The 14,995-nt window shown below is 40.6% G+C and overlaps 1 protein-coding gene across 2 annotated transcripts; it reads right to left on the bottom strand.

Annotated features, from left to right (window-relative positions):
• Positions 1-1,050: 1,050 nt before the first annotated feature.
• il2rb (interleukin 2 receptor, beta) lies at positions 1,051-8,297 on the bottom strand. 2 transcript variants are annotated; one of them, XM_005946191.3, is made up of 10 exons: positions 8,051-8,297; positions 7,380-7,477; positions 7,126-7,258; positions 6,906-6,972; positions 6,726-6,816; positions 6,446-6,591; positions 4,838-5,033; positions 4,622-4,745; positions 4,429-4,507; positions 1,051-3,173 (listed from the first exon to the last, which is right to left on the bottom strand). In XM_005946191.3, the coding sequence occupies exons 1-10, from the start codon at positions 8,053-8,055 to the stop codon at positions 2,448-2,450; spliced, it is 1,665 nt and encodes a 554-aa protein (XP_005946253.1). In that variant the 5' UTR covers positions 8,056-8,297; the 3' UTR covers positions 1,051-2,447. The 2 variants fall into 2 exon arrangements, with proteins under 2 accessions (XP_005946253.1, XP_005946254.1); XM_005946192.3 differs by having other exon boundaries at positions 4,622-4,724; positions 8,051-8,296.
• Between the last annotated feature and the right edge of the window lie 6,698 nt (positions 8,298-14,995).

The raw sequence follows: 14,995 nt of genomic DNA, 5'->3' as shown, positions 1-14,995 counted from the left end.
CATTTGACTGTAGATGAGAATTGAAATGCACACTAAAAATAAACTGGGCATAAATCTCGTCAGCATGCACAAAGTCACTGGATATAAAACTACTGGGTAACCAGTATCAATTCAAGGAGCTGTCCTGTTTTACCCAAGCATTAGTGCTGTTTTGTATTGTTCTTTGACCATTTTCCAAAAGAATGGATGTGCAACTGCATGTCTTTATGTAATACTACTAAATCATCACATATTGTGACAGGTTGCCTTTTCTACAGTGTGTGAAATATAAATACTCATGCAAATACAATATGTATGAGTATTTGCCTCTAGTGTGTCTGTATCTTCACCATAGATTGGATGCTTTAGTTGCATAATGAATTACTGTTGGTCAGCGTAACAGGCTACCTAATAGCGAGCAACACTAAAAACATACAGACACAAATTGCTCTTTTTAAAACAACTATTTTCTGTGTATTTTAATCAGGGGGCTCAATGTAATTTATCCCTGATATAATACGTTTGAAGCTGCTGTGACTCTGAGGCAGACAAACTGGTGAGGAGCAGAGTCTTGCACGGCAGCACTGACATGGCTAAATATTGTAAATTCTGTGTGAGGTGAGCGGATGTTGCTTGTTGTGTCAAAGTTAAATGTCAAACCACACTCTAATACACACGCTCACTCACACATACGCTACCAGGACCACCTGACAGGACATGTAAAAACTCAAAAGTACACACAGGCACACACACACACATATATATATAGAAACGTGCAAACACACAGGCTGTCTCCCACACTCTTTCTCAAGTCGGTACATGCCCACCCCTCAGCCCTCATTCCACAGAGACACAGGAAGTCAAAGGGTGACCCATTTCTACTAGAGCTTTTACTTTGTTTGGTACAGATGCCACTGAGCGTAATGGAAACATACTGCATGCGTAGAGACAAGGCGACATTTTACACTGACCTCAACGGCTTACACTACACAAATCTACAATGAGCAGTCCAATGAATTTAGCAGATCTGCTAAGCGTGTACTGTAAGCACAAACACAATTACTCACTCTGTAAAGTTTATTTAGATTTATTGGCAGATGTCAGCTCTGAGTGATTATAAATGTTCATCATTACAGACAGAAGAATAAAGACTATATCAGCACAATAGCAAATACACACTAAAAACAACACAGAGGCAAACCAGCTGCCTTTTTTTTCTTTCTCAACAACAGGTCAGTGTTAACTCGAATCAACATAATGCTTACTGCTGGTGTAGACTTGGTCCCTTCCCTTTCAATTTTATGCAGCCAAAAGGCATCATGATTACCATAATAAGCACACACAATACGTCACCAAAAAAAGAACATTTCACTACTTCAAAAGTTCAAAATCAACCTGCAGCAACAAATCATTTTCTGTCTAACAACAAAACAAAAATAGGAGCTTTAAAGCACTCTCATACTATTTGATTATTTGGAATTCATTTAAAGTAATAAAAAGCAAACTTTAAAAGGGCATTTATGTGTTGTTGTGGCATTTATACTTTTTTTTGTTTAAGGCTTTTTTCTAAAAGTACGACATGATGATGAGATGCTAAGTATGAGGCTAAATGATGCCCCCGCAGCAGCCTACATGCTGGTTAACTCTGCAGCGTTGTACTGCTTTCAGGAGTAGGTTGCTGGTTAGCATGCTCTGTCAGAAACACTGATTTATGTGCATATTTTTCTTGCTATGATACCAGTTATAGGTTCCAAACCATCTAAACAAAAGACCAGAAGTGTGAAAGTGAAACCTACATTAACCGATTAGCATGTAAACAGGAAAGCTTCTCTACTTTTATAGCAACAGCTGATTAAATGACTATATATGTTATATAAAATTGGCCTTTTTCATAGTTTACTGGCAAAGAAATATCACTGGAGTTCCCCTTAGACCTATGTAGCTTTTTGTTTCTTTATTAATGTTCCTTAATGCCAAAACTCAGATCAGCTTGCTGAATGGGAGCTTTCCAACAAAAATACATTCACCACTAGCATTCAGCAGCTATACAGCTACATGTCTGATGGAAGGAAACGATAGAAAGAGTATTACGCTCGCTTTCACCATGATTACACTGGGTGATTGCCGGCACACTTGCCATAAAGCTTTATAAAGTAACGCTTTGCTTCTGGAAGCAAGTCTAAGCACTCAGCAGCCATGCTGAAACACATTCAGGCACTTATTTAGGCACTTGTAATCAAAACTGCACGGCGATTTGCTGTGTATCCCGCTCGTGGTCAACATCTTTGTTGATATGTCAATTTTGCATTTTCTTTTGTGCTCTAATGTCTGCAAAATAACTCGTACACGAATAAATCATGTAGGCGATCGTGGAATTCGTTTCTTTGTCAGACTAGAAGTTAGACTTTGTTTGTTGTGTAAACAGAAGAAGTTTTAATTGACTGCACAGAAACTCTAATCGCAACTTTTCAGATGGATTTGTTGCTGAATGTTGCCTGCAGCTCTTTCAGTGTCAGGTAGCCGGTTTTACCGGGCTCCACGGGCATGGAGGAAGATCTGCACATGGCGCCAGGCACGAGCCAGGCTGAAGAGCTATCATCGCTAGCAGCTGTCATGGGTGTATCCTCCTGATGGCTGTCAGAGGACATCTGTGGTTCAACAAGGAGGCTGGGAGGTGTTGGAGGAGAGAAGGCGGGGCATGTGTGTGGAGGAAAGCGTACAGGAAGGATGAGGAAAGGAATGTTGTGATCATCCAAGAGAAATTGCTCTCCTCCTTCCATGTACCTTTCTTCCTCATTGTCAGCTTCAAGTTCGATTCCGAAGCCCGAGTCTGGGCTCTGCGGCTCCCTCTTCAAACTCTCGTAGGTTGGAAAACCGCAGAGCGAAGGGCAGAAGGACGGGTGAAAATCATCGTGGTAGGTAAAGTAGGCCGGGGTGGGGTCAATGCACGCGAAGCCACCGGAGGAGCTGGAGGTGAAATAGCTCCGGTTGGAGAAGATGGACGAAGAGGCGGAATTGTTGACTATGCCGCTGGTGTCTGAGTTCTGGAAGTGAAGCAGGGCGCTGCTGGAGCTGGAGGAGGGGGAGGTGGATGGGACTACATCAAAGTCCTCACACACCTCCACGGGGGAGATTTGGTCGATGGGCTGTGCTGTGAAGAACGACTCTGAAACTGAGAGCGGATTCAGCCATTTCTGTGGGGGGGAAAAACACTCAGACTATAATATTCACCCAAAGAATCACACAACAGTATCAGAATGTGTGTATGTGCGTCACACTCTGAAACTGAACAAACTGAAAGGTGAATTAGCACTTTGCATAGTAAGGACAGGTTTCACGAGTGAGCTTAAGTGCATTTTTAGAATATTTTGCTTGAAAAAAGGTCAAAATCACGGAGCAGGAGGGATTAGGAAAACTTATCTTTTGCTCCCACTGTTGCAGCCATTAACATCTGTTCTAATTCCCCCCTCAAATTGTTTGAATTTCACATTTTCATTGCAGAAATTAGGCTGTCCACTTAACAAAAAGGCTTCAAACCAATTGCAATCCAAGATTCTTGGTACCTGCACTCGCTGTGTAGGACAGACAGACAGTTACAGCACCATGGGGAAAAACTGCTCTAATAATAAAAATGCTGTTCTCGTTTTGTTCAGTTTGAGAACAACTGTTAAAAATGTCTCATTCTTAATGATCCGTATGCATCAATGATTATTTTATGAAATATGGTGCTTTTTGGATGCTCAGACTCACATTTATTTAAATGCTATATGTATTTATGAAGTTACTTTGCTCAGTAGAAGTTTGTGTGAGATTTTGAATGCAGAATTGAAGTTGTGCGTATGTTTCTGTGATGGTATTACTCGTTTTTTCCCATAAAAGGATGTCAGCAGTTCTCTTTTGGGATACCAGCCTTACAGTTTGTATGATGTAGCCCAGAGTGAACATGCTCAGTGACAGTTTAATTGGTTGAATCTTGGCGAATGTGCCAGAAAGCAGAAAACTAGAACTTTACAAACTATTTCAGGTGTGGCGGGAATCCAAACCCATCGCCACAGACAACTGACGGGAGTGCGGTTCAGGTCTTTCTCCCTTTGTTGTGGGCTGTGGGAATCAGCGCCTTTGATGAAGAGCTAACTTTATGACATTTTATCATTTTAATCAAACTTCATTGTCTTCATTTAATAAACATTACTGAGAAGGAGAAGCAGGTCAGAAACTAACACCGTGGCCTTTCCATTACATACTTATATGTTGTTTTGATCCACGTCTAAAGTGAACAAATTTAGCCAGCGAACAGCGCCTCACACTTAAACAGTTAAAGGTCCCATGAATACCACATAATATACTACTTGCTGTGTGTTGACACCTCTGCAGTGAAGCGGTCTGTGTTGCCTGCGGCTGGATATTTTGATAAATGGATTGTTAGTCGAGAACATTTATTATTTTTACCTTTAGGTTTCCTTCGTGGACAGAGTGCAGTGACTGGAAATACTTTGAAGGGTTCGGTACTGCCTTCCCTTCGAGCAGCCTGAAACAACATGGGGTCGAGCGTGTATATCAGATATACAGAGTGTGTAGATATACACACATACATGCAAACATATGTGCACTCCGATAACAGCCAAAGTCACAGCTTACTCACCCCCTGGTGTTGCATCTTTTGTAAACGACCAGCACAACAACAATAATGAAACACACGGTGCCGAACAGTCCCATCTTCACCAGTGAAGACAGACTAAATCCCTCTGAAACAGAGAGCAGACAGACTGAACATGCACAAATATACATATTCAGTTGACCTTTCCCAATGAAAAAGTTGAACTGTGATGCTTTTAAGACTGACAAGAGATAAGCTCACCATTTACACTGTTTGTGTTGTTACCAAGGTTGTCCGATGAATTCACTTTCCAGGATGACGCTGGACTCCAGTGGCTCCAGTGGCCGTTATATCCAGATCTTTCAGTTTTAACTCTCACTCTGACGTCCCCGTGCCCTTTTAGTTCAGACAGAGCTAATCTCAGCTCTTTGTCTGGTGTTTTGAAATCTCTGGCCTCCTGAAAAATAGAAAATTCAAGACAGGGTCAAAATAAAGGTGTGTCTCCAAAGAATTTTGGTTTAACTGAAAGTAGAATCAGTTATGAGGTATTTGTATAATTCTAACCAGCTTGAAAATCTGTATTTGGTACGACCACCTTTATTCTTCACAGTCTGATCTCTCTTAGGCAGCTTTCATGTCATTTCTTTAAGTAGTCTTCAGAAATGCTTCTCCAGGCTTCTTAAAGGACAATCAAAGCTCTTCTTTGGATGTTTGCTGCCTTTTATTCTGTTCTCTGTCAGGATGAGGTCCGAGCTCAGGGGAGGCCAATCCATGACTGATGCTCCATTGTGTGTGTTTTTTCTATCAGGTATGCTTTTACTGCATTGGCAGTGTGTTTGGGATCGTTGTCATGCTGACAAATCAATCAGACACTTTCCAGGTGGTGTTTGATGGTGAATCAAACCCTGATGGTGGTTTTCTTTGTTGATAATTCAGTTTGACAAGATCTCCAACACCATGGGCTGAAAAGCAGCCCTAATCCACGACAGAGCCTCCGCTGTGTTTTAGAGATCACCTCCTCCATACATCCTTTTTGAATCTAAAAATTTCAAATTTTCTCCCTTTTTCCTTTTGTTAAGAATGTCTTCATCTACTGCAGATAGTATTTAGGCCTGCCAACTTTCTCTTTTGTCCTTTGCTTTTACACGTTTATCAGTTTTTTAAGCTTATGGCTTTTTGGAGTCTTTGGTTTTATTCTTGTCCCACCGTATTATCTGATGTGTTTTTGTAACAGGGTTCTGGCAACAACGTGCCTAAAATACACCATTTAAAACTTTTTTGTGTGTCAAATTCATCGGAACATGATCAAATACAAGGACTGGACTAAAAATGAAGAAGCAGAAGATGTCCAAAGCAAAAGCCTGAAAAATCTTGAGAAAGCTTGGGAAACTTTGCTCAAGTCCTCTTTAAGACCCAACCCATCAAAAAATAGCCAGAAAATTCTGATTCTTTTGGAACTGAGATGTTTAATAATCCTTATAACAAAATCTACAAAACATGTTTTGCTGTATCATGTTGTTTATGATATATTTTTATAATTTATTTATTATATATTTTTTCTATTGCATTTCATACATTGGGCATTTTTAGCAACATTTAGTTAAGAACAATGTTAATTTTAGACAACAAAAAAAAGAAGAGTTTTGTCCATAACGTTTTGAAATCATGGCAAGTATTAATAATGTTGATGAGATGAGGTCTCAGAAATTGATGAACATGTGGCAAATATGATACAAATGCCATTATATGGTTAAATATGGAAAAAAAAAGTCTATCATTGGATGCCATGAGGTACTTTTGCACATGCTTTATTGATTTACTCAGTAATTTGTGTAAAAGCTCTGTTGCTGCATGTATGTAGATGCTCACCGTCCAATCTTGGTCACTGGTTTTGGTCTGGATATGGAAGTAAAGGGGCGACAAGTGCGGTGAAATTTTTTCGCCTGGGCTCCACGTTATGTAGAGGTCTGTGCCGTTGATGCTGACATTGGGAGCACTTGGAGGATTCATTATAACTGCATACACAGACGCACAAACAAGGCAGATTATTAAATGTTGGTAATTGTTGCAGTTATTAATCCATCGTTGTAACTTATTCCAACTGTGCGGTGTATCAACAACAATTTGAATAGAAGTCAGAGCTACTCACTGCAATCTGCTGGGCGATAGTTTATTAGGGCCTCCACTAACACTCCATTACAATTCACACTAAAGTTCAGTCTTTTAAAAGGATTTAAAGTCTGGAAGAAAGCAATAAACCATTAAACAATGAGGATAGAACTTGTGTGAGTAATCCAGTTTGCCATGTTTGCATGTGTCCGATACTTACTTTGTTTTCAAAGACAATACTGCAGCCAAACAGAGAGTTCTCATGTTGTTCAAGCTTGCATTTTTGGCTAGATGAGAAAAGGACACAAAAAGGGCAAAATCTTCACTTAGCACTGATGTTTTGTAGCCAAACTGTGACCCATGATGTTCCTTTTTGTAAAATTAAAACCTTTGTCCCCCAACTAATACACACAGTTTTCAGTATGTCAGAAATATCTTACATATACAGGGTAGGACTGCTATGTGTCCAGATTGTCATCACACTTGAAAGCCAACAGTCTGCACCGGGACCCACGGCAGAGCTGTTCAGCGTGCAGCTGACATTGTTGTAAAAGTCATTTGCACAGGAAAGTCCTTGAGTAACAGAGACACAACAGAACACAGGAGTTGGGATAGTGTTGCTTTATCAGTATCACGAGACTTTACATTCAGATTAGACTGAACTCTGTGTGCACTCAAATATATACACTCATACCATGTGAGAGTCTGTGGGAGTGGGCCGCATGCACTGAAATGATAACTATCAGGAGGTGTGAGCACAGCAGCACCTCCATCGTCGCGAATGTGGTATGACTGTAGGCAGAGAAGAGCGGTCATACACTGAGCGTTAGAAGGGCGAGAGGAATAAAAAGTTGTAAATACACCAGCTTAGACCTGGAAGTCAGCTAAATACAATCACCACAAAGCTTCTAGGAAGGGCAACATTCACAGCTTGAAAAGCTGTGGCAATATATCAACTGTGTTTTACAGTAAGGACCTCCTCTAAGCCATACTGTTAATGTAAGCAACACCTTATTTAGTTTACAGTAGCTGACTTCATACTTTGCAGTGTGTGTGGCTTTATGCTAATGAAACAAATGAGAGAAGATGAACAAACCAGTCTAAAAAAAACCTCGGGGAACATTATGTGACCTGAAAGAGATGAATCTTCCCATCACGCTATTTTGACTCCAAAAACCCTCTAAAACTATCCAGTACAGTAAAAAATCATCAACTCCAAGCTGAAAGACACACTTGTGTTTGTGTGTATGTACTTTAAAATTATTACATCAGCAAATGATTGTTTTTATTAATTAACATAGTAATTTCCCCCCCCCTCCCCTTAAACAGGACTAATAAAAAATGTTTGAAGAAGTAATAAATTACCTCATGAGTCTTGGTAGCAGGTGGTCAGGAAACACATTGTTGCTTCCTCTTTTGGACTGACGAGAAGATTTCCTTCTGTTCCTTTCTATTTGAACATCGCCGTCTTTTCTGGTGCTGTCGTTCTGTCACTCACAGTCATCCCCCTGCCTCCTCCTCCTCACCCCTCCCTCTTCTCTTAAGTGCCCAGTGATATTTTCCACTTGAAACCACAGCTTACAGGGGCTTACAGGAAGCTTCGTGCAGCGGTGAGTGATAATGAGAGACGATGGGCCGGGGTGGAGAGTGAGATGATGATGGTGGTGGTGGGGGCGGTGGGGGCTTGGCTTGTTGTACAACACCTCCTTCTGCTCACCACCAGCTGCAACTGCTACCTGAGGCCCCGTTGCCTTGTTTAAGGTAATAATAATTGTACCGAAAACAAGAAATCCAACCACATCCTGTTTCAATCACAATTGTAAAGTGGGTTGTATAAAGAGAAACTCGCGAATTGCTCTATGAAGTGGTTTATGTCAATGAAACTCATCTTAAAAAGGACATTCAAAGGATTATATAGGCTAAAGCTACCCGATTTAGAATCGTGGGGTTATTTAAAAATGCAAACGCGAGAAGCTGTGCATGAAAACCGCTGCTGTTACAGCCGCAACCGCTGCAGACACATACTGAAGTACTTCCAAAGAGACAGAGAGTAAAGGAGGTTGAAAGTTAAAGCAGCAGACAGCTCTTCAGTCAGTGGCCACCAGGCATTTCTGTAGTCAAAGGCCACCTGTTATTCCGTCTCACTGTGTCAAACATTAACCCTTACAGCGAGGGCTATGTGGCAGTTGTTAATGGTGATATGGGGTAAAACGGTAAGCAAGCGAGTTTCTAGAAATACAAAATGACGAGCTGGAAGGGCATCACTTGTTATACAGCACAATCTGGATAATTTGCACCTCAAAAGGTTGTCACAAGAAAAGTGACCGTAAGAAACCAGAATTTGTCTTTGTGCATATTGCCAGTAAAATCCGAAATATATAAAAACAATACCAAACAAGCTAAACGTGATAGGTAAAGTTGAAAAAAAGAAAAGAAACAGAGAATCTCCTGTTTAACAAGACACACAAACTTTTGTAGGTTTGTAGGTTGCGAGCACAGTGATTGTGCAAACCAAATCAGTGAGATCAATTTAAGTTTGCAGAACGTTTTTGTTCATCTTTGTCTTAAAGGTCATCGGAGGCCATTGTGTAACTTGCCTTTATACTAATCATATAGGCCTACAAACCACACGCACAAAAAAAACTTTCATGCAGAACATTACAACGGTTGCGACACAGTGTTTTTGAACTCAGCTATACTTTGTCTGCCTGAGTGGGCTTAGGCCTGCAGTAGTAGGCCAGAGGGTGATGGCGTGATGCAGCCGCCACGGGTTCCTGCAGTTACTTAGGTGTCAGCATCAGTGAGAACCAGCGAGACGAGAGCAGGGGAGGGTTTAAATGTGCAAAGGAGCGGGGGGGTTGGTGAGCGTATATGACACTCACTGAAAGGTCAAAGTCCGCTGTGCCTGTGGCAGGAAGTCGTCGAAAAGACCATAGAGATGTTTGTGCTCGGAAGGCAACAAAATCATCATACCACAACCATAGTGGGGAAATGTTCAGTGGCAAGAAGGTGAGAAGAATAACAAGGGAGGGTATACTCATAATACGAACCCTACAGCTCTATAAAACAAAGCACAGTGCTGCTCTTGAAAACTACTGGGTTAACACTGTTTCAAGATTAGTTCTCCTAACTGACAGAAATACATCATTTATTGACTCATCCCCCCCAACAATCAGACTCAACTAATATAACCCCCCCAATAAAATTATGAATTATCTGGCATAAATAGGCTGTTGATTTTCTTTACTCATTTCAGGTATTACCAGCAAAATAGTTGCATGTTTAATCATCTGGGAATTTACCCAGATTTATTTATTTATTTAGACAGAGATCTTGACCCCCCCCAATGTTCAGCACAAAGTTATGCAGATGCATACATTCATATACAGCATTATTGTACATGCTTTAACAGAGCTAAACTCACCAGTTAACCTAACTGGTGGGCTGTGGGAGAAATATTTGATATTGTTGGGACAGGGAAAAAATGCAGGGTCCGTGCAAAACATCCCCAACTATCAGATGTTTCCAGACATTGATGGTAAATGTGCTGCAGTGTTATTCAAGCTTTGGACTATCGACTTCACTGATGAACAACAGCGCGTGGGGCCAAAGACTAGATAAGTTGCAAATGTTCAAAACAAATGTGGTAGATAGCATAAGTGCCCTCTTATCTGTAGTTCCATCAAGTGAACAACCCAATGTGTTGGGCCAAAGATAGCACAATCCTGTCAGAATTCATGCACTACATATGTATATGGTGTATATATGTGTAGTTTCCACATATATAAGTATATATATGTGTGTGTGTGTGTATACACAAAATTTATATGCAACTTAAAATAAACAGAGAAAAAAAACGTAAAACATGTTAGCTTGCTGTGATAAACCAGAGCTAGCAGCTAGCAATGCTGGATTCTCTGTAAAAGGGAACATGGCACCACAATGCGGAACTACACACTGAAAGCATGAACCACTGGACTTTTAATTCATCATAATGAACTGATGACATTTTGTATCTACATTAAACTTCTGCAAAAATGTCAAATTAACTTCACACAGGCTTCATAACAGATGAGCTCAGACATGAAAGCTGTACTATCTGCTGATCAGTTCACACTTAACACATTCAGCTAGAGCTGAATTTGACAGTTTATGCATTGTCTAGTCAGCATATGCAACTTCAAAGAGACTCCTCCACCTCCTATCTTTGTGTAGTAAAGGATCAGATTGCTACTACAGATACTTATTATATAGGTCTGGGTTGACAGGAGAGGCAGGAGGTTGTGACAAAAACACAAGTTTCAGTGGTTTGTGTTGAAACCACCTCCATTCTACTGCCTTTACACATCACACAAAGAGCCAAATAACCGCTTTAGCTACTACTGCCATTTACAGACCCAGTTCTCCAAGTTATAATATGAATTGGGATTGCATTTTATAAAAGCGGTTATTTTATTCATTCATTTTTGTTTACTTTATATGCACATGAATCATATTGCTTTTGTTCTGCAAACTAAAAAAACGTATGTTAATTGAGCGGGATATTACAGAACTTCCCCTGACTAAGCTTTTATTTCGAGCGCAATATTTATCTCTGTTTTGTGCATGCTAAAAGTGCAAGCAGCACCATCTCCAAAATAACCTACAGTGAGTCATAAGACTGGTGTGTGTGTTGTGGTATCAGAGTAGGAAACAGGACCTCGTTTTGCAGTGCCCTTTTTTTTCTTTTCACCATTTTCATCACATGCTTGGTGAGCTGCTGTTTCTTTCTGTTATACAGACAAAACAAACGATATATTAAAAATAGAAAATAGTGTAATAGCAGACCAAAAAAATTAGAAAATTAAGGTCAAATAAATATATGTTAAGCGACAAAGTAGAACAGGAAGAGAATGTCTCTACCGACTTCATCTGTCTTGTGACGCTACCACAGATGTGGTCTGCCAATCACAGGGCAGCAGCGAGGAGTTACTATGATACAGGGGAGTCTAAGGACAGAATATTTTGTGTAACATAATTAAGAGAATATCTGACTAAGACAGTCATTTGGACCTGTTAGAATTTTAAGTGTATGAGTAAATGGTGACTTAAATCTAAGGATGCAGGTGATAGTATAAAAATATTTTCAATAATAATGTATTATTATCATATAAATGATAGTTATAGGCACCTTTGAACACACTCAAGGACATCTTACATTAATTAAATACCAAACTCACAGTATTCATAAATTAACAACAATGCAGAATCAAACAGAATAAGCGGGCTTTAAACTCTCTTTGATATTTGGGCATATTGGGGCCTGATGAATGTAAAAACAAAGAATTACCAGATTTTTTTTTATCTTATTTTTGTTTTTAAGAAAAATAAGCGCCACATATGAAAATATTTGTTTAAAATTTTGATAGAACAGTAGCAGTATAATGTTCTTGTAAGTGGATATCAGGCCCCTGTAGAGCAAAATTGAGTATTTTGGTCTAAATAACCTAAAATGTGATGTCCACATATGTGGACGCCAGGTCCTAGGAGGTTAAAGGCTTGCCTTTAAAGCCAATATTGTAAATGTGGTGCAGGACATGCCACTCAGCTGTGAAGCCCACAGTGGTCTGGTAAGAGGGCAGTATAATCTCAGCATACGGGACGTACGAGTGCCACTGTGCCGAAGATCAGAGAGATATGAAGGTGTGAGGTTACAGAGAGACTAAATAAGAAGCAGACACTTAAAATTAATGTGACATTTATCACACATATGGTCTATGGAAGAGGGTCTGGTTACACAAGCAGCCACATACTTTGAACCAGTTTTTTGTGCGGTAACCCAGAGAGGACAGAATTATATTAATCAAGTAATGCAGAGCATGAGTGAGAATAGAGGCACTGTCATGAATGGGTGAATTAATATTATGTAAGTGGAGATATTGATGCGTGCTTCATTAAAGGAGGAAAGAAGAAGGAGAGATTAGAAAATCAGAATCAGAATCAGGAAGACTTTATTTATCCCTAAGGGGCAATTAACATACAACAGAGCAGCATGACGTTGAAGATAAGGACAGGGCATAAACAGGCAGTAGGGGTGAGATAATAAATACACACAATATAGAGTACATACACAGTTTTAAAATTACACAGTATTAAAATTAAAGTGACTGAAAGGTGAATAAATAACTGTAAGTGAGTAAAAGTGAGTAAAGTGTCGACAGTATAAAAAGAGTGTAGAGTAGTTTATGTTTCTTCAGTCTGTTCCTCTTCTGAAGGCTGAGGGAGTGGAACCAGAAGGTGATGGAGAAGGTCATGATGCTTTCCAGGAAGGCATAGTAAAAAGTCATCATGATGGGTGTGCTGACTCCAAAGGAGTTGAGTTTTCTAAGGAGGTATAGCCGTTGGTGGCACCTCCTGAGAATCTCCTCAGTGTTGTTGGAGAATTTCAGGAGGTTGTCAAAGATGGTTCCCAGGTATTTGTACTCCTCAACTACCTCCACTGGCTTCCCATGGATGGTGGTGGTGACTGAAGCAGCCAGATCCCTCTGCCTACTGGAGAAGGTCACCACCACTTTGGTTTTGCTCACGTTCAGTTCAAGTTTAGAGCTGTTACACCACTCTACAAACTCCTGCAGAGCGGGCCCGTGGTGTTGTGAGGGGCCTGTCAGCAGTGACAGGAGAACTGTCTTGTCAGCATTTTCACCAGGTGACAGTTGGGCTGTGTGGATCTGCAGTCATCGGTGTAGAGGATGAAGAGCAGGGGGGAGAGCACACAGCCCTGGGGGGAGCCAGTGGAGGTGGAACGGAGAGCGGAAAGAGAGTTGTTGACCCGAACTTTCTGAGTCCTGTTGGTCAAAAAGTCCAATATCCACAGGATTAGCTGATCATCCAGGTGAAATCGGGTGGAAAGTTTAGTGGCCAGGATATGAGGCTGCAGAGTGTTGAACGCTGATCAGCAAATAGAAGTCTGGTGGAGGAGTCAGGGAACTCCAGCTGTTTGTGGATGGAGTCCAAGATGAAGATTTTTGCATCATGGACACCTCTGCGTGCACAGTAAGCAAACTGAAAAGTCATGCACAGACAGAATTTATCACATATATCCCAAACAGTTCCTACCAGAAGAACCTCTATTTTGTCACTGTTTAATTTGACAACCACAATTTAATCTTCCGTAAACATTCAGTAAGAGAATAAGGCAGGAAAGTGGAACTAGACTTAGTGGAGAGACAGAGCTGTGTGTCATCAGCATAAGAATGAAAAAGTATGACAAATTACCTACAACTGTGAACTAAAGGTAAAAGAAATGATAAATATAAGGGGGACCAAGGCAGAGCCCTGTGTAACACCACTAAAAACTAGTCATGTGGAATCTTATGACATGGATATAATTTGTGGTCGAAACTCTGAAATGATTGAAGGTAAAATCGCAGTTTAGCAGCCTTACAAGCAGAAAGCCATTAAGGATATTAACTAACTTAAAAAATATTTGTGTTCCATCAACGTGTATCTAAAGCTTGAGGACTGAAAAAATATCAACTGGTAGGTTGTTGAATTTGGAAATTCATGTATATATATCCTGGCATGGTGGTTAGCACTGTTGCCGCACAGCAAGAAGGTCCTGAGTTCAATTCTAACACCAGGCCGGGGTCTTTCTGTGTGGAGTTTGCATGTTCTCCCCATGTTTGCGTGGGTTCCCTCCGGGTACTCTGGCTTCCTCCCACCGTCCAAAGACATGCAGCTTGTGGGGATAGGTTAATTGGATAATCCAAATTGCGACTAGGCGTGAATGTGTGAGTGCGAATGGTTGTCAGTCCCTGTGTGTTGGCCCTGCGACAGACTGGCGACCTGTCCAGGGTGTACCCTGTCTCTCGCCCAGCTGGGATAGGCTCCAGCGCCCCCCGCGACCCTGAAAAGGATAAGCAGAAGTGAATGGATGGATTGATGGACGTATATATATCCTAAACCTAAAGAGATTTAGTTCATTCCATTGAAATGTTGGATTTTGGCATATTAAGATAATGGTATTTGGAAGAGAACCTGGAGAGAAGCAGAAGCAATACATTTGTGTGAAAAGTGGAGAGCCAAGGAGTAGAGTTAGTGAAGGTAGATCAGTTTAAAAGCCTGGGGTCAACTATGCAAAGCAACAGTGGGTGTGGGTGGAGATGAGTGTTAACATGAGAATAGCAGCAAGAGTGAAAGCAAAGGTTTAAAAGATGGAGCCCTTCTGTGATGTATGGTGTGGCTCTGACAAAAATACAGAAAGCCGAACTGAAGAAGATGGAAGAAGTGTTTGGATAATTTTCTTATGTGAATTAAATCCTTAAATTAATT

Source organism: Haplochromis burtoni, unplaced genomic scaffold (assembly GCF_018398535.1).
Source record: "Haplochromis burtoni strain Fernald_Lab_line unplaced genomic scaffold, NCSU_Asbu1 Contig_464, whole genome shotgun sequence".
Classification (NCBI taxonomy): domain Eukaryota; kingdom Metazoa; phylum Chordata; class Actinopteri; order Cichliformes; family Cichlidae; genus Haplochromis; species Haplochromis burtoni.
Note: the sequence above shows the minus strand (reverse complement) of the source record. Positions and strands in the feature narration are given on the sequence as shown.